Below are 22,035 nucleotides of genomic sequence, written 5' to 3' on the forward strand. Positions count from 1 at the left end.
CCAAATAAACTCTTCCTTAAGTTGATATTGGTCACGGCATTTATCACAACAAAAAGGACCCAATACCGAGGTCGGGGAAATGACTCAGTGGTTAAGCAGTTGCTGTTCTTAGAGGACTAGAGTTTGGTTCCCACGTCCCACATGATGACCCACAACCTTTCCTAACTCCAGTTCCAAGGGATCTGATGCCCTATTCTGACCTCTGAGAGTCCCAGGCATGTGCATAGTGCACACACATACATGTAGGCAGAACACATATACACATAAAATAAAAAATAAAATGTAAAGACAATTTTAAGAAACTAATATAACATTCCACACAGTATAGAGGAGGAAGGAGAAGTGGATGGTACTCAGGAGTCACTGGCTAGGGTGCTTCAGAGGTCCAGCCAGATCAGTTTCGAAAGCTCCTAGTGTGTGGCCGGAATCTTCATTATTGGGAGACCCCGGCCCCTGAGAATATGTTCACTGGCTGCTTGGCCCTTGGTTCTATCTTCTAAGAGGCTCTCCCTTTCTCAGTGCCCCAGCTGATAATGAGGGTGAAGGAATGAGCTGCTTTGGGGAGCGGGGCCATTTTCTCCGTCCTTTGTGGTCATTCTGGCCACTTGAAGTCTTAAGCAGCTACTGCTCTGTTAGTGTCAGGTCAGCTCTCCTCCGGAAGGAAAACGCCCTTCAAAACAAAAGCTCATCCATCTTCTACCTTCTACCCGGACAGCATCCATGCCAAAAGCTATGCCACACCTCTTTCCCTTTCTTCTTTCTAGTCCCCAGGCCTTGGTAGGAAAGCCATGTCCATCTAAAAGATTTAGTGAGCACTATGCTCTGGTTTTACATTTTCCTTGACATGCTTTAAGCCACTCAATGCTTCAGCAAAGGATTGTATGTCCACACTCATCTCAAGGCTGAATTTTAACAGACCTTCACTACTCAAAGACTTCTTCGATTTTATCTTTCAGTCTTCAGGGTCAAAAGCAATTCCATTGTCAAACACTATTTTCTCTCAGTTCTGCTTGAAGGCAAGATAATCCTTTTCTGAACCCATGTCTTGATAAACAGAGTATTGGGTAACATAGTTCAGTTTTCCCAGTTCTCTCCCAGTCTTCAAACTCATTAAATATATGACTGCCTTTCAAGTTAGCACAGACCAGTTTTACCAGATGTTTCTCCACTGCATAACCTTAGCCACCGTCTTTCTCGTCACCAACAACTAATTTGCTATACACCAAAGCCAATACCTTAGATCTTAGGGTTTTGTTATTGGTTCCGCCCCCTAAAGAAAGTCAAATTGTCTGTGCTGTAAGTTAGTTTATGCTATACTAATGGATACCCCTCAATTCTTACAAACTTAACAGAAGTCTGCACTATGCAAAATCTGCTAGAGATATAGGCAATATTCCAAAGCATACAGTCTCCATATACAGCCCAGCACAGCAGACTGCTCAAACTTTAGGCACTGGTATATCAATATGCACTTTCATAAATTATCCCAGCTGGGAAAGAGAAAACAAATGAAAACTCAGAAATCAAATATTCTCATCCTATAAATGTATTTCTGGGGCCAAATCAAGTCTCATAAACACATCTAAAATAAAGGCTGCAAAGCAGTGCAAGCCCAAGCTCTTGGAAGAGGGGAAACGCTGGAATGTTGAAAAGTTCACGTCTACCCTCTGCTGTATGGCAAAGCCTTTTCTTTCTGCCTTTTGCACTCTGTGATTTCAGTGCTGTGTTGTTTGCTATGCTTTTTAGTCACTGGGTTGTATTCTCCAGCTTAGACCTTGCACCCCTGGAAAGTTCTCAGACATGCTCTTCAGCGTTCCTCTCCCCTCTTCAACAGAAATGTATACACTAAAAGAGCCTTGTTCAACCTTCTGTATAGCTTCACTCCTTATTTTGTGTCCCAGTCCTCATGGGCACTCCGATCTGAGCTTTGCTGTTGCTTATGATTATCGCTCAGTCTGAGACTCTCCACATTAACTTGTTGTCAATTCATTATTTTTTTGTTGAGATTAAAATATGGGAAATCATGCAGGGCGTTGGTGGTGCACACCTTTAATCTCAGGGCTTGGAAGTGAGAGGCAGGTGGATCTCTGAGTTCGATGAGGCCAGCCTGGTCTACAGAGTGAGGTCTAGGACAGTCAAGGCTATACAGAAACCCTGTCCCAAAAAAAGAAAAAAAAAAATTTATACACACACATATGGGAAATCTGAGTGTTATCACATACACATGGTGGGGGACATTCATTTCTGTCAAGACATTGTGTGCCACAGTGCTAAAGTGACTGAATGCCTTTGGAGTCCAGACCTGGTGTAGAATTCTCAGAGCAGCTGGGCAGTGGTGACACACACCTTCAATCCCAGCACTTGGGAGGCAGAGGCAGGTGGATCTCTGTGAGTTCAAGCCCAGCCTGGTCTACAGAGCTAGTTCCAGGACAACTAGGGCTGTTACATAGAGAAAGCCTGCCTCAAAAAAAACAAAAAAAAAAAAAGATGGCTATATATTTGGGGCTGGAGAGATGGCTCAGTGGTTAAGAGCACTGACTGCTCTTCCAGAGGACCCAGGTTCAATTCCCAGCACCCACATGGCAGTTCACACCTGTCTGTAACTCCAAGATCTGACACCCTCACACAAACATACATGCAAGAAGATATATATGCATATAAAATAAGAGAGAGAGAGAAAAGAAAGAAAGAAAGAAAGAAAGAAAGAAAGAAAGAAAGAAAGAAAGAAAGAAAGAAAGAAAGAAAGAAAGAAAGAAAGAAAAAGTCTCAGAGTAAGCATGATTGAGACTATATGGCCGGTAGAATAACAGTGTTCTTGTCTGAAGGATGGATAAGGGGAACCTGAAGGACAGGCAGTTTCACATAAAACACATCCTAGAGTGGATACCTCATTGCTGCTCATAACTGACTGGCTAAAACTTACTCAAAAGACACTATCCAGTCATAGAGGTGGAGAATCTGAAGGGAAGAGTTATGACTAAAATTAAGAAAATACAGTCAGGAGTGGTGGTACACACCTTTCATCCCAGTACTTAGGAGGCAGAGGCAGATAGATCTCTATGAATTCCAAGCTAGCCTGCTCCACATAGTGAGTCCCAGGCCATCCAAGGCTACATAGTGAGATCTTCAGTATAAAAAAAAAATTAAGATGATGATGGTGTTGGTGACAGTGATGATGATGATGATGATGATGGCAGTAGTGATGGCAGTAGTGATGATGGTGATGGTACTGATGATGATGATGATGATGGTAGTAGTGATGATGGTGGTGGTGGTGAAGGTAGTAGTGACGCTGCTGGTGGTGGTGGTGGTGGTGGTGGTGGTGGTGGTGGTGGTGGTGGTGGTGGTGGTAAATGATGATGATACTGGCATTAATTAGCAAGCAGTCTCTGCTACAGTTGGAAGGTAGCCACTAGAGAACAGTTACATGCTGTCAGTTCTTACTCCTGGAGGCTCTATAACATACATAAAAAAATGAAACTGTATTTATAGCCAGTAGTAATTAGCTTTTATTTCAAAAATATAAGGCTTTTAAATTTTGTGTTTTAATTTGGCCAGAAGTAATTTCAATTTACACTGGGGTTGGGTTTCTTAATAATTAATTTTGTTTTTGTTGTTTGTTTTTTGAGATGGGATCTTTCAACATAGCTCTGGCTGTCCTGGAGCTCATTATGTAGACCTAGAACTCATTATGTAGAGATATACCTGTGTCTGCCTCCCTGGTGTTGGGATTAAAGGCATTTTCCACCACCTCCAGCCTTAACAATTAATGTGTTTGGTGTAACTTGTAGCTTATAGACATCTAATTACACATTTTTAAATTTTTTTTGAGAAAGACAGGATCTTACTATGTAGCTCTGGCTGGCCTGTAACTCACTATGAGGTCAAGGCTGGCCTTAGACTCACAGCAATCCCCTCCTGCCTCTGCTTCCTGAAAGCTGGAAATGCAGGCATGTACCACCACGCTGGGCTTAATAAGGCATTTCTTTATGTTTTTCCATTTTTAATAATATTCATAGCTGGGTGGTGGTGGCACACGCCTTTAATCCCAGCACTCAGGAGGCAGGGGAAGGCAGATCTCTGTGAGTTCAAGGCCAGCCTGGTCTACAGAGCAAGACCCAGGACAGGTACCAAAACTACACAGAGAAACCCTGTCTCAAAAAAGCAAAAACAAACAATAAAAAACCATTCATTTTGTGTGTGTGTGTGTGTGTGTGTGTGTGTGTGTGTGTGTGTGTGTGTGTGTGTGTGTTGGTACATACTTGTCAGAGCATGCATGAGGAAGTCAGAGGACAGCTTTAGGAGCAGTTCTTTCTATCATGTGAGTCCAGAGGCCTGAACTCGGGACAAGTGCTTTTGTCCACAGAGCTATCTCACCGGCCCTTGTCTATTTTTATTTTATTGTTTCTCAGAACTTTTTATAGTCCCTGAAAAGCTCTCTCTTGCTTAGGTACTATGCTCATTACACAAAATAATCCACAAGCCAGGCGTGGAGGCAGAGAGCAACATGCTGGAAGCCTGTGTACTGGAGCAGGAGCAGATATAGCTAGAAGCTTGCCATGGAACCAAGTACCAGGGAGCAAAGGCTCCGTGTCCCAGGGACCTAGAGAACGACGACCCCGAAATGAGTTAGGACAAAACACAGGCAGCAGCACCGGGAAGGAAGAAGTGTCAGGCTCTTGCACAGCTGGGAGAGGAAGGGCCAAGGTCTCCAGGCCTCACCTGGAGCATTAAAAGCCATGAGCATGAGCTTTTTTGGCTCACCTGATACCACACTCCTACCTTCCTCCCCCTTGCCTGGCTGCTATGGCAGGATGAGAGGAAGAATATGCTAAAAGGGAGGGCTAGTGTGTCAGGTGACATCAGATGACATTGGGACATTCTAGTGAGTGTCCAGCTATCATAGGATGTATGGGTCTGGAGCTCGTGGGTCCATGACTTGTATCAGACTCTCAGGATTCCTGCACCAGGGTGATAGAAGGCACAGAAGCCAATTCTTACTAATTTAAACCAAAAGTGGATTTATTAAAAGGGCTTTTTAGGTAGTTCACAGGTCAAGAGGGTCAGAGAGTTAAGCTTGGAGCTCCACCAAGCCCAGGAACAATTCCTGGAGTCATGCATAGAGCTGGTCTGCTGAAGGAACCATCGCTGCCACCAGCACCCAGGGCTTCATCTGCTACTGCTGCCATGGAAACCCCATCTCCCCATAGCCACACCACCAACCTAGAGGTGAGCAGCTGAATGTGAGTGCTGGGAACTGGGACTCAGTGCTGTAGAAGAGCGGTCAAAATCCTAACCACCGGGCCACGTTTCCAGATCCTTATTTACTTCTTGAATCTTGATCAGTAGCTGGAAAAGACGCTTGGAAATCAAGATCCTGAGGTGTTCCGTGCTTGCTCTTTCCCTCTCTCCCACTCCTCTGAGTGTGTATGTTTGCATGTATTCATGTGGGTGGGTGTGCGCAGACTGGATCAACAGCTGGGGTCCTCCTCAATCACGCTCCACTTTTTTTTTTTTTAGCTCACCAATTCTGGAAGGCTGGCTGACCAGTAAGCACCAGGAATCCTCTTGTATCCACCCGGCCACTCTCAGCACCGAAATAACACATACAGGCCACCATGCCCAGCTTTTGCATGGGCACTGGGATTCAAACTTAGATCCCTCTACTCACACAGCAAGCACTGTACCCAGTGAGACACCTCCCAGTCCCTCTGGCTAGCTTCTACAGTGAAGGGTAAGCTGTGCCATTCAAGATTCCTGGGCGGGCGGGGATCCACCAAAATAGGAAAGGAGTTGCCTTAATTTGCTTTCTGTTGCTGTGATCAAAGACTTACCAAAGCCAACCTACGGAGGAAAGGGATTCCTTGGCTTATGTTTTCCCTTTCAGTCCATCACTGAGGAGAGGCAGGGCAGGAACTCGGGAGGAGTGGAGGTAGGAATCCTGGAGGAACACTGCTTACTGGCTTGTTCAACCTGCCTAGCTTGCTCAGCCTGCCTTCTTATACAAACCAGGACCACTTGCCCAGAAGCAGCCCTGCCTGCCCTCAATGGGCTGATTCCTCCCAATTCAATCTTTAATCATGAAAATGGCCCACAGACATGTCCATAGGACAACCGGATGGAGAAAATTCCTCATTTCAGGTTCTTCTTCCCAAGTGACTCTAGTTTGTGTCAAATTGACAAAAATTAATTAGCACCGGGGTTGAGAGTTCAGCCCAATGAGTAAGAATAATCTTCACATTCACCACAAACTATCCCCACCAAACTGCTGGCAACTTGATGCAGCGTGAGCAGAGAGGACATTGAGGAATGTCACTCTATCGGGAAGCTTCGTTGTTCCTGTTACATATTCAGATTGGAGGGCTGCTTGGTTTGGGGGATGTTGTTTGGTTTAGTGTTTGTTTTGAGACAAGGTCTCACTATGTAGCCCAAGGTGGCCTAGAAAGGCCAATCCTCCTGCCTCAGCTTCCCTGGTGCTGGAATTATAGGTGGACAACCACTACACCAGACACAAAAACTTTCTTGAAGTGTTTTTGCCTGGCAGTGAGAAGTAGGTTCTCAGGAATGTGTTTTCCCTAACTCTTACCTCAGGCCTGCTGCCTGCATTTGGAAGAGGAGGCTGCATTCATGCAGTAAGAGCAGCTGTTCTCTCCCGCTTCTAGAAGGCTTTCTTTAGCCCATGCTCTTACTGCTGTTGGAATCCAGGATCCAGAAGGATATGAAGCACTAAAAAACCACTCTAGAACAGAATTGCTGGTAAAGGAAAATGCTATTTTTTATTTGATTTTGAATGTGTGGGTCCATTTAAAGTGAACTATGCTACCCTTAAATCCCTTCCTTGTGCCCCTAGCCACTTTGGATCAAATGACCATGTCTAGGAAGGACCTAGGAGGAACGTGTCCAGACACCCCAGAAGCGCAGCTTGAGGTGTGGGCATATGGCTCTAGAAACGGCACCACCAATGAAGAGTTTCTTCAAAGCAGTGCAGTTTGGCCTGTAGAGTTTGTTGCCCTGCTTGGTTGGGACTTCTCTAGCTGTTTCCCCACCCCCAGACTTCCCCTGTTCCTCTGTGGCCTGGACGTCAGAGTGAGAATCATAGCTGTTATCCTTAGAGCTGTAGAATCTGAGAGATCCCTAACTTTACAGATGAGGGAACTGTACCCAAGGTCACACCGCCCATCATTGACAATGCCAAAATTGAGATTCTCAAACTCTCAAGTCAGAGGTCCTTCTACAATACCTCCAAGAGGGCAGCAGCCATCCAGCTGCCTGGATGGAACTCCAGCTCCAATAACATCTGAAGTAAGCAGATGAGGGATGATCAACACAGATGAGAAAGACCCACAGGAGGAGTCTAGATGAGCTAGGCTCAGCTCAGGTGAGGAACCACAGCACTTCCCAGTCTCCCCTCCCTCAGAAGGTTACTGTGACAGACCCCCACCCTGCCAGGACTCTCCTGGCTGCAGCACTGAATCAGGCATGGAAGCATACCTTCCCATGATCCATGGCTCCCTGCTGACCGAGGCAGGTTCCAACTGATACAGATCATACTGGTGAGCTGTCCACCAGCATGGGAACTCAGTTGAGCCAGATGGCAGATTACATGCTGCAAAATCCAACCCTCACTTAGGCTGACCGAGGTGGGGGCTCTTAACCAATGGGCTGGCTCTCCATTCTCCTGGGAGCAACAGAGGGAGGGATTCACAGATGCAGAATTCTCTGCAGGTGCTCATGAACAAGATCACCAGAGGAGAAGCAAACCCAGGAAAAAGCGACTGAAACAGAGAGGAGGATGTGGGAACAGCTGTGATTCTTCTTGCTTACCCGGACTCTGGAGGAGGAAATGACGACAGCCAGGCACATCCTCTATCTAGGTTTCAAACAAGCTCAGCCTTCGTGGCTGAGATACAGATAATGTAGCAACCTGGAATATCCTAAAAGCTGAATGAAGGAGGTGCTCGTGAGGGGAATGGTGGGGAAGTGAGGTGCTGTGCAGAGTTTGAGAGCGTTGAGAAATGAAAGGCATTCATTTCATTTGGCAACTGGGTGGTCACTAGTGCCTCTTATGAAAATCTATAGAGGACTGAAGATGAAGAAGAATCAAAGTAAAATATTCTTTCTGTTGTCTGTTTTTTGAGACAGGGTCTCACTGTGTAGTCCTGGCTGGCCTGGAACTCACTCTGTAGACCAGGCTGGCATTGAACTCCCAGAAATCCTCTGGTTTCTGCCTCCCAAGTGCTGGGATTAAAGATGTGTGGCACCATGTCCAGCCAAATAGTCTATTTTAAGAGAAAAATGATGGACAGGGGAAAAGGTCTATGACACAGATATGACAGTTTTCTTTTAATCAAGAGATAACTTTGGTAGGCTGTGTAGAGGTAAGCAATGGAGAGAGCCTGCAGAGCCCAGAAAGGGAAAAACAGAGCCTTGGAGGACATATCAGGGCTCAGATAATACAGAACTAGAAGCACAAGGAAGTAAGTGAGGCAGGATACACACACTGGTCAATAGGAAGAAGCATATGGGGGAGGGGGCTTGCCTTAGGAGCGCTCTTCAATGAAGCAGATGGTAAGTTAAGTCGCTGGATAACAGCAAAGATGAAGGACGTATATCAGAAAGAAGAGTAATACCAAGTTCAAGAATTCCCAATCAATACTGAGGCTGTGGCTCTGAGCCTGCCATGCTTAGAAGCCAAAAAGGAACAGAAAGCAGGCTGATGTGAAAAATGGAGAAAGTGGAAGGTGGGGAGGTTAGGAAAGTTCAAGATGCTAATAAGAACCTATGTGCTGGGCCCTGGGTTCACGCTGGGAAGAGGAGGAAATCCTGGAGAAGAATGAAAGTCTGGGAGAGGGGAGAGGGATGCGGTCACGGATCTGGACAAAGGGAATGGGAATGTGCACAGCAGTGAACGGGGCTGGAGAAGAGGGGCACAGAAGCAAAGACTCGGCCCAGAACTTTACTAAGTGACCAGTGCGGTGAAAGCAGGGGTGCAGCGGAGACCAGCTGCAAAGAGGGACTAGATATCAAGAGGCACACAAAGACCTGTGGCAAAAGTGGGGATAGGAAACTGACATTCACTGTGTTTCCAACAGTGTCACCACGGAGCAATGTCCAAGGAGGGCCTGGCAGCTGCCATTCAACAAGGTTCCTACAGCAGGCTTGTACTTGTTGCTAGAATTCAGGAGGATCAACCTACCCAAGTTCTGTGAAAGAATGCTTTCCAAGTCCATCCTGTACCAATTTCTGCACTAAAATCCCCTTGTGTCTATGGAAGTCTTCCCACTAGCACATTTCTCAGCGCAGCAAAAGGAAGTTTCTTGTCTTTCTAGGGCTGCACACTGCAGCAGAACAACCAGAATTCACTGCGTTTCCATTGCATGACTTTGTCCGGGACCAAAAAGCCTGACTTTATGATGGGACCATACAGAAATGAGTCACTGCAGGATTCAATAAAAATGCTGAAGAGCCAAAGCGCAAAACTTACTTAGTGAACAAGTGTTTGGTTTTGTTTTAGATTTCTTAAACTTCCAGTTCTGTTTTTTGCATGCAAAGAAAAAAATTAAGATAACTTTAAAAACTTGGTTCCAGGAAAAATTCCATGGGCTAGTGAGTGTAGGGAAGGAATGACGACGGGCCAGGGCCTCGCATCCTTGAAGGAAAAGGCACCCCTCTCTCCTATCTGCCCTGCTCACATGCCCAGAGGGAGCCTCTCAGCACAGAGGGGCTCCAGAGTGGAAAGGGAACAGAGGACTGCCTACCACATTTTCAAGATCTCTGGGCCCAAAGCTGATCCTTGTTCCAACAGGACGCACTCTAGCTACAAGCTGTACCAAGGAAGGGGAAACGAGGCTTTGAGCCAGGCATTTCCATATCATAGGCACAGTCTCCAGCTGGTCCAGGAAAGGCTGTGTCAGGTTTCAGGCTATCATAGTGTTCAGTGGCTTTCCAGGGCCAAACACCATGAAGTATGGACTATGAGCCACAAAAGGAAAGATGCCCAAAGCAGAATTAGGAAGGTATGAACAGAAGGACCCTCACCAGACCAATCAGAGAAAAAGATGCAAAAATCAAAAATTAAAGGAGAAATAGCCAGGGCCCCAACCAAAAAGCTTTGTGAACCTCAGGAGCAAAGCCTGTTTTCAAAGGTTCCAGGACTAGAAATGAACTGAAGATTCAGCTGCCTGGATTAGAGAGCAGGGTATGGAAGCCCATCTACTAAAGAGAGCTTGGCAGTGCTGCTGAATGACAAGGCAGTGGGCGGGGCTTCGAAGTGAAGTGGCTCCCTCAGTCCAGTGCAGAAGAGACTGAGTGCTGTTCTTGACTCACAGGGAAAGAAGAAAAGCCTTCTGGTAAAAAGAAGATTGCTTCCCAGCAAATGCCCTGTGAATAATCACTTCCTTAAACTGCACCTCTTCAAAACAAACAAAGCCATGGCCTGAGAGTCCCCTGAAATCAACCACGGCATGCCTCAGGACCAGGCCACTGGGATGCCATCTCCACCAGCAATATAATCAATAGGTCCTTCCTCAAACAAGCCTTTGCCTAGGAAGAAGCCTGTCCCTGTATATGTCTCAGAGGCTTCCTCCAAAACACCCTGCCTACACTGTGGAGATCTGTCTACAATGCGGCCTGCAGCTCTATTACACCACTCTATTCCCATGGCTTCCAGAATGCCTTTCTGCATTCTGTAAGAACTACGACCCTAGAGTTACCTCAGGGTCACTAAAGGACACTGGCTTCTCACCTCTCAATTTCCCCCTTCTCTGCCCTTAGCCCAGGTTAGACTCCTATGGGTCACCACTGTCTTCTCCGAGCTCCAACAAAAAAGGGTGACAGAGCGTTGGCTGCTTCCGGGCTGTGAGCAGCATGGCCACAATTCTGATCTTTGGTTGTGTGAAAAAGGAGAGAACTAGAATCCTGGGCAGGAGAAGAGGCCCAGCACACTGCACTGACTGTGGGCTGTTCTTGCCAGGGAACTCTGTACCTGCAGCAGACACCACCTCACACTCCTCCCAAGTAAAACTCAAGATGCAGATGTCTGAATAGAGATGATCAAGGAAGAGCCATCGACACACATGACAGTCACTTCTGAGAAGGTAGGTTCTCAAGTGCTATCAGCCCAGAGTTAGGAAGCTGGCATCTCCTGGATGTGAGTGCAATCTGGCCTTTACACTGCCACCTAGCTCAGGCAAGAGTGCCAAACCCCACACAGCATTTCACAGTGACCACCTAAGTCCTACTCAGGAAAGGGGGCGTAAACAGCAAATACCCTGAAAACCGTTAGAACCCAAATAGGCACCAATTGAGACCTAGGGCCTCGAGAAGCCTCCATTATTCTGCCAGTGGCAGACGCCGCTGTCCCAACAGGACGAGCAAAGGCAAACCGTGACAGTCTTTGGCTGTGCTGGGACAGGGACCGCAGGCCTGCCATGTATCCAAACCTCGCTTTCTTCCTTGTACCCGCTTCTAAGCCACGAGTTCAGACACACACAGTGCTCCTGAGCCGTGGCTGCTGAGAGGTGAGCCAAGTCTGCTCTCCTCACCTGAGAGAGCTCATAAGGAAGCCAGGTCCTCCTGAGCCTCGAGGCATGGAACCTGTATGTCGGTTACTCTGGCAATGAGGAACACCTCCCTCGGCCCTGTTTTACTGAAATCTTCTTTATGGTGGATGCACTATGGCTCCCAAATAAATGCTAGAGATGCAAATGATGAAGGGAGCGCTATCCGCTCAACAAGACTCATCTCACAGCCACACTCTGAAGAGAATAAGCTGAAGGATGGGGAGGGATGGTCGAGAGGGTGGGACATCGGCCACCAGAGTGCCCCGTCTCCTTCCAGTTCTCACACCTGCGAGATGCTGTTGGCCAGACGAAATGACATTCTCTTTGTCTTTTCATTCTCCTGAGATAAAAGAAAAAATTGGAATACTCAAATTTGGATTTATTAAACCAAAGGGGGCCAGAGTCAGGATTGGGCTCCCTAGAGCTGATGTATTCTACCCTGAAATGGAACAGCAGAGCCCACTAAGGGCCCTATATACTATGCACTGAGTGTTATAAATAACCAGGGGTTTCTGGAGAGACCTTGGCACATAGGTGGCCAGCAGCACATTTCAGTGGAATTTAACAGAATGGCTGCATGTAGAGGCACATGCCTGTAACCCTAGCACTTGGGGGGAAGAAGTAGGACTGTCCCAAGTTTAAGGCCAGCCTGGTCTCTCTAGATAGTTCCAATCCAGCCTGGCTATAGAGTAAGACCCTATTTCATAAAGGAAAGATGGAAAGGGGGATGAAAGGAAGTAGAGGGGGAAGGAAGGAGTCGGCAGAGGGAGGGAGGAGGCAGGGAAGGAGACTGATCTTTCAGGTCTACACAGATGAGACAGCCAGAGGTCCTAGAAGCCTCTCTGTTGCAAGCTTCCTTCCTATAGCCAGGAGCTTAAAGGGTCCCTTCTTTTTTCCCTCTAGCCCAAGTAGGACTAAGACACTGATGTCAGGTAGCTCTCTTTATATGGGCATGACAGTCACCGTGTAGTATAACCAGTACTGAGCCAGGGGTCAGAACACCTCTTCTTCACCCTAGGTCCATGAACTTGGTAGAGGACCCTAGGCAGGAACATGGGCCCCCCTGAATTGCAGCCTTCACTGATCACTGGAGCTGGTGATCTCCATACCACCCTACCTTTCTCTTATGCTAAGGGGTTGAGAGTGAAGGTTTTATAGGTCCATGCTCTTCCCATGCTCCCCAGGTGCCCCTTGCCAGCGCCACCACCCACCCACCTTGCCCACTGGCTGGCAGTAGCTCTTTACCATATGTCGCCGCCGCCTCTTGGGCTGGATGCCTTCCTGCATGTAGGGAGGCCACGGGAAGCCCTGGGGGGTGGAACAGCCACTCTCTCCAGATACGTCCTCAGAGTCTGAATCCTCTTGCTGGGGCTGGGCAAAGCTTTTGTCTGGGTAGATCTCCTTTAGCCAGCCCTCAAAGAATACTTCCAGACAGCGACCAGCCTCTGCAACCTCCGAGTCAGGCTAATGAGGGGAGAAAGTAGTGGTCCAGCCTGTTCTACCAGGCCATCTCCTCTATGCCCCTCCATCAGAAGGGATACAAGTAGCACAAGCCTGACTGGCCCATCTTGGAATCTCAGCCTGAGAGACCTGGAGCTTGGTACATTCTTCTAGGACTCAAGATAACCCATTTGGTAACAGTTCATAAAGAGAAGTAATCTTGGTAGATACCCACAATTGGCCAGTTACTAGTACCACCCCCCCCCCCCCGCCCCATCCTTCTGAGTCCATGCTTAGGGCCCACATTTGGGAGAGGGCTTTTAAGCCATAGCAAACCCCAGGACTCTGCTCCCAGACTCTCTTGCCCACATCTGCCCCCAGCCATGACAATCTTAGGGTCACTGTGAAATGGAGAAAACAAACCCAACATACATAATTGAACTTAGCACAGTTCCAGAACATGAGGCGCACGTCTGACACCACTTCCTCTGGAGTAGTATAGTGAGCGGGGTCCTTCTTTTGTAGCTTCCTCCGGATAATCGACAGGTCCATGGGCCTCTTGATGATCTGGTAATAATGCCTGGCCTTGGGGAGGAAGAGAAGGGGAGGGGGAGATGAGGAGGAGAAAATGAGGGTAGGGATAGATAAGAAACAGGAGGAAATGGAGAGTGAGTTAGAATATAAGTGAAAGAGTAGGAGAAAGGAGGGATGGGAAAAGGAAGCGGTGTCACTTGCTAAGTCAATGCAGTAGCAGCTGTGAGGGAGAGGAAGCGGCAGGAATGGCCTTGACCCCTAGGCGTTCCCTGAGCAGAACCGAGGGCAGCAGGCAGAAGCACGGGGCCTGCTTACCAGGGGGCTGACTGGTTCGTGGAAGGGCAGGCTGAGGCTGTTGCAGCACAGAGACAGGACCAGCTTCTCACACTTCTGCAGAAATCACAAGCGGCAAGTGGCACACAGTTCTGACTCCACCTCAATGAGGACTAGAGATGGAACCCTGAGAGCGGTCTGCCTCTGGCCTTCAGGGCGCCAGCCACCCTAAGAAGGCAGCGTGGGCTCCCAGGCCACAGGGAAACTGCTGGGGTGAGGACAATAACATAAAAGTCCCACAGGCCACGTCATCAGGCATGGCCCAGGACACAGCCTTAAATGTCCTCCATCCCTCCCCCTCCCCGAAGCTCGTGGATTGAAGGCTTGGTCCCAGGGCAGCAGTTCAGAGGCAGGGCCTTTAGGAGCTGACTTAACCATGAAGGCTCCAGCCTCGCACAGGGATCAATCCACTTCCGGACTGTGGGGAGCTGGTGAGACTTTTAAGGGGTGGTAGCAAGTGGGAGGAAGTGGGTCATCTGGGTCACATCCTTGCAGGGTATATTTTGTCCCTGGAGCCCCCTTCTCTCTGAACTCTGCTCTCCCACATGCTCCCCACTGTACTGTTTCTGCCTCACCACAGACCTGGGGACAATGAAGCCAAGTGACCATGGGATGACACCATGAGTCAAAATAACCCTGTTCTGCTTGAGGTTGGTTTTCTCAGGCATTTTGTCACAGTGATGTCACAAAGCCCACCCCCTAAAATGGCTCGCCATCCCCCTGGGAAAAAAAAACTCAACCTCTGTAGGCACAAAGGGCTGCCTCACATAGAAAACTCTGCTCCCCAAACCCTTCCCTACCTTCTGGTCATTGGTGCTCAGGCCGGGAGGTGCCCGCACTCCGGGCTGACTGTAGCGGGCATTCTCACAATCGTACTCCATCTCAGGCTGCATCAGGCTGCGGCACAGGGTGCACACCCACTCCCCCCTGCACAGCAGGTGAGGGCATTAGAATTCAGCATCCTTCCCTGACCCTCCGCCCAAGATAGGCACAGAAAAGGGGGTGATGACGTAAGAAACTGTGTCCCCAGCCCTGCCTCAGTAAAGGGAATGGCCTGCTAGCCACAGGCTTGAAAGAAGTAAGATAAACCAAGATGCCATGAATTTGGGAAAACAAACAAACAAACACAGGGGTTAGGTGGGAGCTAGGGCTAGGTACAGGACAAATCTGTGTGCAGAAGGCACACGATTGCAGGGCCCAACAATCCACAGGACCAGACTTGGTGCCGGCCCAGGTAAGGCCACCCTGGGAGCACTGTGGCCTGGCCCTGAGGATGACTCACCCTGGGAAGCTGAGCAGGGCTGGCACATGGCAGGAAAGGTGATACACTTTGGGGCAGCGGTCACAGCACAGCAGCTCCCCACCATTGAGACACACAGCACAGAAGTCCTCGTTCTCTATGGGGGCTGGGGTGCACTTCTTGGCTCCCAGAGTTCGGGGAATGAGTCTGTGTTCTTCAGAAGATGCACTGTCCACCTCCAGTGGCCGCTGCCCAGTCGGGGAGGTGACAGTGACCTTTCTTCCCCCCAGACCCGGGCCGTGGGTGGCATCAGGCAGGCTGTTCTGGCTGACCTTGGGGAAGAAGTGAGTCTGAGCAGTTGGAGCACAGTATTGGCAAATGGTGGCAGGGGTGAGGTAGGGGGAGACTGACAGACACTAAGTACTTCCTATGAGGACCTCCTACTCCAGGACCACAAGCCAGCAAGGCCCAGCTCAACCCTGCTGTATCTCCCAGATGCCATGCAGCAGAGGACGAGGCTAGCTCCAGTCCCACTGAGGTTCGCATAAGGCCCTAAAGCAAGTATTCTAGCAGCAACAAAGAGGCTCCTCGCCTGGGCCGAGCAGAACCAAGCGGTACCTTAATGGACATGCTAGAGGACTCGGTGCCACACTCGATCACCAGCAGGAAGCTCCCGTCCTGGCTGTTCTTCTGGGGCTTCAGCTTAAACACAGGCATCTCTCCTGATGAGGCAGCACAGATCTTGAGCCTCTCCAGTCGCACATAGGGAATCTTGGGCTCACTGCTGATGGCTCTGTGGTAAGAGAGACACCCTGGGTCTCATCAGGAGCCCCAGATAGCCTCAGTCTCTAAGTTAGGCTCATTCGTGATCCCACAAATGAACAGCCTCCTCAGTTAACCCTTTATAGGTCCACATTCTGCCTCCGGTCAAGCTCTGCCCAGCCAACCCTGTCAAATACTGGAAAGACCTTTGGTACGGCCTGTAGTTAAAGGAAGGCTCCCTGAAGAGGAAGGACAGTTACAGAGTGCATGCCTGACAACGCCTGGAACTCTCCCATAGCTGCTATAGGCACCCAACCCATGGACCCCACTTGAGGCTCAGCAGGTGGTGACGGCAGGTGAAGATAAATTTCTGCTTCTAGTTCTTATATAGGACTACATCCTGTGCCAACCTCTCAGGACAGGAAGTTGAGAGTAAGACGGTCGGCCAAGAGTCATTACCTGATGCTTGAATTCTCCTTTGTATCCAGCTCTAAGGCTTCTTGTTCAAAATTCTCATATTCTAAGACAAAAGACAAGTTAAATAGCTATGACATACATTTGCGGCAACAAATGTCACTTAGGCCTTCCACTTATTTCTGTTATTTGGATTTTTGGTCATACATCTGCCACATAATTGTTACCAAGTGTGTTCATTCATGGTGGGGACAACCCTACTATGGGTCTCCTTCCTGAGGGAGGATGAAAGCCATCATCTTTGGCAAAGATTAGCACAGATAATAATACTCAGAGGCTGCTGAGAGGTAAGAGCTGAGTCAGGCACTGAAATCCATCTTCTAAGAGCTCATAAACAACCTGTTTCCGATACACTGGTGTGACCTCCTGGCATTCTCTGCAGCCTCACTAGTGTGGAGATTCTAGCACCAGCGCTGGGGACCAGATCCTCTGCACAACACAGTCCACACAGACGGGCAGGGAACAGTGATGAGGCACAAACAGGAACGCCCACTTACTAACACTGCCCTCTGTACTTTCCTTGGGCAAAGCTGGGTCTAAAATGTTGATGTAGTTGCATAAAATATAAGGGGATATTACTTATGTAATATGGGCCAATACTTTTTTCAGTTGGTCTGTCAGTATAAAGAAAAAAAAAAGAGAAAAGAGAAAAACAGTTCATTTGGTGGTTACCGTTGTTCCTGTATGTATTAAGTACCTACGAAATAGACTGCTCCATCTCCATAGACTGCCGAGAGGCCTGCTCAAGTCTATGGCCAACAGGAAAAGCAGGCACTTAAGTCTCACCTTTTGGGTGCTGGTACTGTTGTAGAGCAATAGACGTGTTGGTCATCGGTGCTAGGGAAGGTTTTTTCACAGAGAGGTTAATTGGTTCCTCCAGTTCTGAGGAAATAGCCAAATCTTTGGAAACATCCAGACTGGAGGCTGTGGAGCCTTGTCCTACGGAGTCTGTGAAGCGAGTGCAATCCTCACTTTCCATCTGCCAAAGGTGAAAAGTCAACAAGAATGGAATCAGACATTCTGGCCATCAGCAAAACTGCTAAGATAAGGCTGCCAATGGCCAAGCTTTCGCTTCACAATAAGCAAAAGTTGAATGCCACTTTCCCGAGACTTACCTTACACAGGGCATTCCCCAGGGAGGACTCAGACCCATCCTTGGGGCCCAGGCTCTCTGCAATTTGGCCAGAACCAGGACTGGAAGTGGATCTCGTCTCCAAATGTATGTCAGAAACCGGAGGCATGCCCTGCAGAGAACAAGTGGCCAGACTCGGCACAGCCTGGGTGTGCCCAGACACCAGGCTGGACCCAGCCTGCGAGTGGTTGCTTGCCAGGCTTGTAATGGCCTGGGAGCAATCACCCCTAAGGTTGGGCATAGACTGGAACGTGCCACGCACAAGGTTTGGCACAGGCTGCAGGTGACTGGCTGAGCTGGGCACGGCATGGCTTGAGACACTCATCAGGCTGGACACAGTTTGGGGTGGGCCACTCAGCAGGCTTGGAATTGTGTGGGTGGGACCAGCTGTCAGGCTGCTCACTCTGTGGATCTGCGGCTCTATGGTCCTCGCCAGCCTGGTAGATGACAACTCCATCTCCAGAGTGTTGGAAAAGCCCATGATGCTCACTGAGGTGGAGTGCTGCAGAAAAAGGCATGGGCAGAGTTGGGCTGTCAACCGCAAGTGTAGGGAGAGAGGCGAGAGCCAGTCCACAAGAGCGCTGAGATTCCATTTGCCTGCATTTAGGGGCTGCCACTGGGAGCTAAGGCAGCTCATGAAATCCTGTCCCAGTTCCCACCACCAAGGAAGCTACTAGATTATGGCATAGGTTATGACATAGAGGGAGATGCAAGCTAAGGTGTGTGTGTGTGTGTGTGTGTGTGTGTGTGTGTGTGTGTGTGTGTGTGTGTAAGTAAGAGACAGAACGAGAAAAGGAGAGAATCTACCACCTGACCTGAGGTCCACACATGCCTCATGGGGCTGCATCCCCCAGCCGTTGTCCTCTACTTAAGCAAAGGGTTAATAGGGACTTTCTAATTTCACATTTCCGGTCTTGACTAATACCGCCTGTGACTTCCCATCCTTCCCTTGAAGGGATCTCATGGGATACTTTCCTACATAAAACTGGCTAGAAATTATGAAAACTTCGAACTGTGATCTGCTTCAGAGATGCTCCCTAAAAGCATGCCAAGGTTCCAGGGGGCCTCATTCTGTCCGGGGGAACCCAGCTCAACTCCAGAGCCTGCAGCAAGCTTGCAGCTTGTACTAGCATTGACTGGTGCCTTTCATCAAGGGAGTGGACGGCCTTTTCTAGCACTGGTGAACCTGCCAATGTCCACAGGAAGGGGGCTCCAGAGCATCTCCTAACATGGCCCAGCGGAGCAGCCATCAGAGGGGGTGGGGCTGTTCCAACAGAACTCTAACTACCCAGGGTCCTAAGAAAAAGGGACTTAACACGTCACTGAAAAGGAGTTGAAGACATGGGTGGTTTTGGTCACTGATTGTATGCAGTTTTTCAGGTTGAAGTAACAGACTTGATGGGGGGTGAGAAAAAAGGAGATCAGTTTTAAATGTAATTTTCATGAATTTAGAACTTTATAAGCCTGTTCTTGAAAAAAAGAAAGACTGAATATATACCAATTTGTCTACTTTTGAAAATCAAAGGGAAAACACTAGAGCATGAACCTCTAAACTTTCAAGATCAATGTCCCAAATCTGCCATTCTTTCCCCCATGTGTGAAGTGTTCAAATTTCCTGAGGGCAGTAAACTCTTGACTACATTTTCAGGTTTCCATATAAGGGTAATAAAGCTATTCCCTAGTAAAGAAAGATGGCCTTCCTCGCCGTGAATATCATCCCTGGTGGCTCAGCTTTGTAAGACAGACGCTAGAGGGAGCATCATAGGGGCATCCCTCCTTGCTCCCCAGCTACATCAGGCCCTGTAACTGAGACATACCCATTATTTCCTCTGCAGACAGTGACAAAGCATGCCCTCGGTCCTATCTCCCTAGACAACAGGAGTGGCCTCCTCAGTGGAGACAGTTGGAAACACACATCAGACCACGGCGTGCCTTTTCATTAAACCCTGCAGTGTGCTCCACTTTCCTCAGGATGAAAACAAACATCCTGAAGAGACTCCCAAGACCCAGGTGACCTGTGCCCTCACCCTTAGCAGCCACAAATCAAAGAACAACCCCCTCCCTATTCTCTGTAATCCAGGCCTTCAGACACTGTCTTTAGTTCCTGAAACAAGTCAGATGCCCCTGGCAGCCCTCACCCCCTCCAGAGAGTCTGCCTTCTCTGTACAGAACATTTTCCTTGTTCCATCCCTGTTTCATTTGCCCTTCAAAGCTCAGCTCCCCACTGCCAGGGTGTGTGTGTGTGTGTGTGTGTGTGTGTGTGTGTGTGTGTGTGTGTGTGTGTGTGTGACAAAGGTTCTTTCATCCTCTAGCCCAGACCATATCCCCACCCACTTGTTGCTCCCATAAAACTGGTCCTTTCAACCTCATGGCACATCCAAGATACAGTGATCAGATACTGTTCCCCTATGAAACTAAACTCCATCAAAGCACAAACTTTGGTCTATTTTTGTTTACTCACTTTATTCCTTTATTCCTAGACCCAAGAGCAACATCTGGGTGAACACAGGAAATAATGAGCTAATTGAAATTTCAAAGCAATGCTGTGGGACTGTTGATTCTACAAATGCTGAGCTGAGTAAACAGCAGCTTAGTTCCACTCACGACTGATTTCCGAGTTTTCCCTAAAAATCATGACTGGCTTTGGAGATCTGAAGTTTAGTAAGAATTTATTACATACAAAGCAGTTTGCTAGGGTTCTACATAGACTGCCTCAGTTCATCCTTACTGTGAAGGTTAAATGACATATTCTGTGTCAACACTTAGAATGTCTGGTCTGCTACTGCAGCCTTTGTAAACCTCGGCTGTCCACCGTAGGGTTGTGTTGCAGAGGCCTTTGCTATAAACAAATGAGGCCCAGGAAGTCTCTTTGAGTTTTTAATGTTTCCATAAAACATGATCTTTAATGTTTTCCATTTCTCTTTTTTATTGTACATAGAGATACAATTGATTGTGTCGATCTTGAACCCTGATTCCTTGCTAGACTCACTCTAGATTTTCTGTGCACATGTTAGGTGATGTATTCTAAGTAGTACCATTTCTTTCTCTTCTTTTGTATGTTTCTGGCTTTTTGTCAATAGCTGGCCCTGCTGGATGAGTTTGCATAGTCATCCTGGTAACATCCTGCTGCCGAGGACCCTTTCAGTGATTCACCCTGACACTCGAGGGAGCTCTTCCTAGTTGTGAGTCCAGCTCTGACCTTCAGAACACACTCAGGCAGGGCCTGACTCCACTGACTCCTCTTCCCTACATTCCACCCTCTGCACATCAATTTCTTCAGCCTTCCCTCATCTGCTCTTCCTCCCCTTTCTGTCTCTCGTGACCTTCACCTTTTTCTTTTCTTTGATGTTACCAATTTTTTCTCTTTTCTCCCTACCCTATTCCTTATTAGTTATCAGCTTTTAAAGTTTGTGTTTCCTTAGTCTTCTCAGTTTTAAAAATGTGATTTAAGCACTTCTTATTTATCTTTCCATGGAAAAGAGTGCTTTTTTGTGTGTTGCTTGGTAGTTCAGTCTTTAGTAAAACCTTTCTAATTTGCTAAGTAGTCTATAGAGCAAGGATGAGCGGATGCGCCAACCCAAGTGAATTAGGCATAGAGCCCAGCAAAAGGGATCAAGGCCAGAATCCAGTGGCTTTCTGGCTGGTGACTGAGTGTGGCTGAGTTCTCCAGTGCGTCCACTGGGCTCTGTCTTGGCCCTATCTCCTCTTCTCTGCTACTGCCAGAATACTCACTGTAGGGTCTTTTGTGAGCCTCTCAGTGAGTCTACAGCTAGCCTTGTTCTCTGCAGTGAGGGACCCATGGGATACTGCAGGGGCGAGCTGTCTCTTAGTTGTCCTGGTGGTACACTGCCAGAGCTTTCTCATAACCTGTATTTCCTTATCTACAGACAGAATATCTGATGATTAATGCATTGCACTTTACAATATAGAACAAATAAATCCTTTCAACTGTATTATTCCTCCTTTTCCCCACATGACATATTTAACACAGTTCTGATGTTCATTTTGTCTACCCATGACAGGCATTACATAAATATGTAGCTGAGGTGATGTTGAACTTCTGATCCTTCTGCCTGTTCCTCTCAAGTACTGGGATTAAAGACACATGCCATTAGGCCCAATTTTATAAGGTAGTTAAGGATTGAACTCAGGGCTCTGTGCATACTCCAGCAAGTTCTTGGTGAGATCCTTGATGCTAAACCAGGATCCATTTAGACCATCCAACTAACTGTTTGCGTTGTGTATAAAGCCAAATCTCAATGAACATACCTTATTTGAGGACATCAAGTCCCTCCCTTCACGCAATGACATGAGTTCAAACAATGACAGAATAGGAAGGGAACAGGCAGACCGAGCCACAGTTTACGAGGAAGCATGTCTGCCGGTGATCTGCTCCCATAACTTGTCAGGAGGACACCAGTGCTAGCAGGAGTAAAGTGCTGCTCGTGGTCACATGGGAAACGCCCATGGGAGAAGGAACTCAAAAGCAGTGTCAGAGCAGTCCAGCACTGACCCCATTTCCATAGGCTGTAAAGACACAATGACAGGGCTGGAGAGAT

The 22,035-nt window shown here is 48.0% G+C and overlaps 1 protein-coding gene across 13 annotated transcripts in view; it reads right to left on the reverse strand.

Annotated features, from left to right (window-relative positions):
* Positions 1-11,638: 11,638 nt before the first annotated feature.
* Trim66 (tripartite motif containing 66) overlaps positions 11,639-22,035 on the reverse strand; it is a 65,492-nt gene continuing 55,095 nt past the window's right edge. For 10 of the 13 annotated variants that reach the window (XM_076549993.1, XM_006978565.4, XM_076549991.1 and 7 more), the window contains 10 exons: positions 17,460-17,978; positions 17,131-17,323; positions 16,330-16,390; positions 15,727-15,901; positions 15,151-15,440; positions 14,669-14,795; positions 13,851-13,925; positions 13,434-13,586; positions 12,807-13,025; positions 11,639-11,901 (listed from right to left, as the gene is read on the reverse strand). In XM_076549993.1, coding sequence (XP_076406108.1) covers positions 11,842-11,901; positions 12,807-13,025; positions 13,434-13,586; positions 13,851-13,925; positions 14,669-14,795; positions 15,151-15,440; positions 15,727-15,901; positions 16,330-16,390; positions 17,131-17,323; positions 17,460-17,978 — 1,872 coding nt within the window. In that variant the 3' untranslated portion in view covers positions 11,639-11,841. The remainder of the gene's footprint in view (positions 11,902-12,806; positions 13,026-13,433; positions 13,587-13,850; positions 13,926-14,668; positions 14,796-15,150; positions 15,441-15,726; positions 15,902-16,329; positions 16,391-17,130; positions 17,324-17,459; positions 17,979-22,035) is intronic. The other 3 variants (XM_076550010.1, XM_076550004.1, XM_076549998.1) reach the window with 1 other exon arrangement.

Source organism: Peromyscus maniculatus, chromosome 1 (assembly GCF_049852395.1).
Source record: "Peromyscus maniculatus bairdii isolate BWxNUB_F1_BW_parent chromosome 1, HU_Pman_BW_mat_3.1, whole genome shotgun sequence".
Taxonomy (NCBI): domain Eukaryota; kingdom Metazoa; phylum Chordata; class Mammalia; order Rodentia; family Cricetidae; genus Peromyscus; species Peromyscus maniculatus.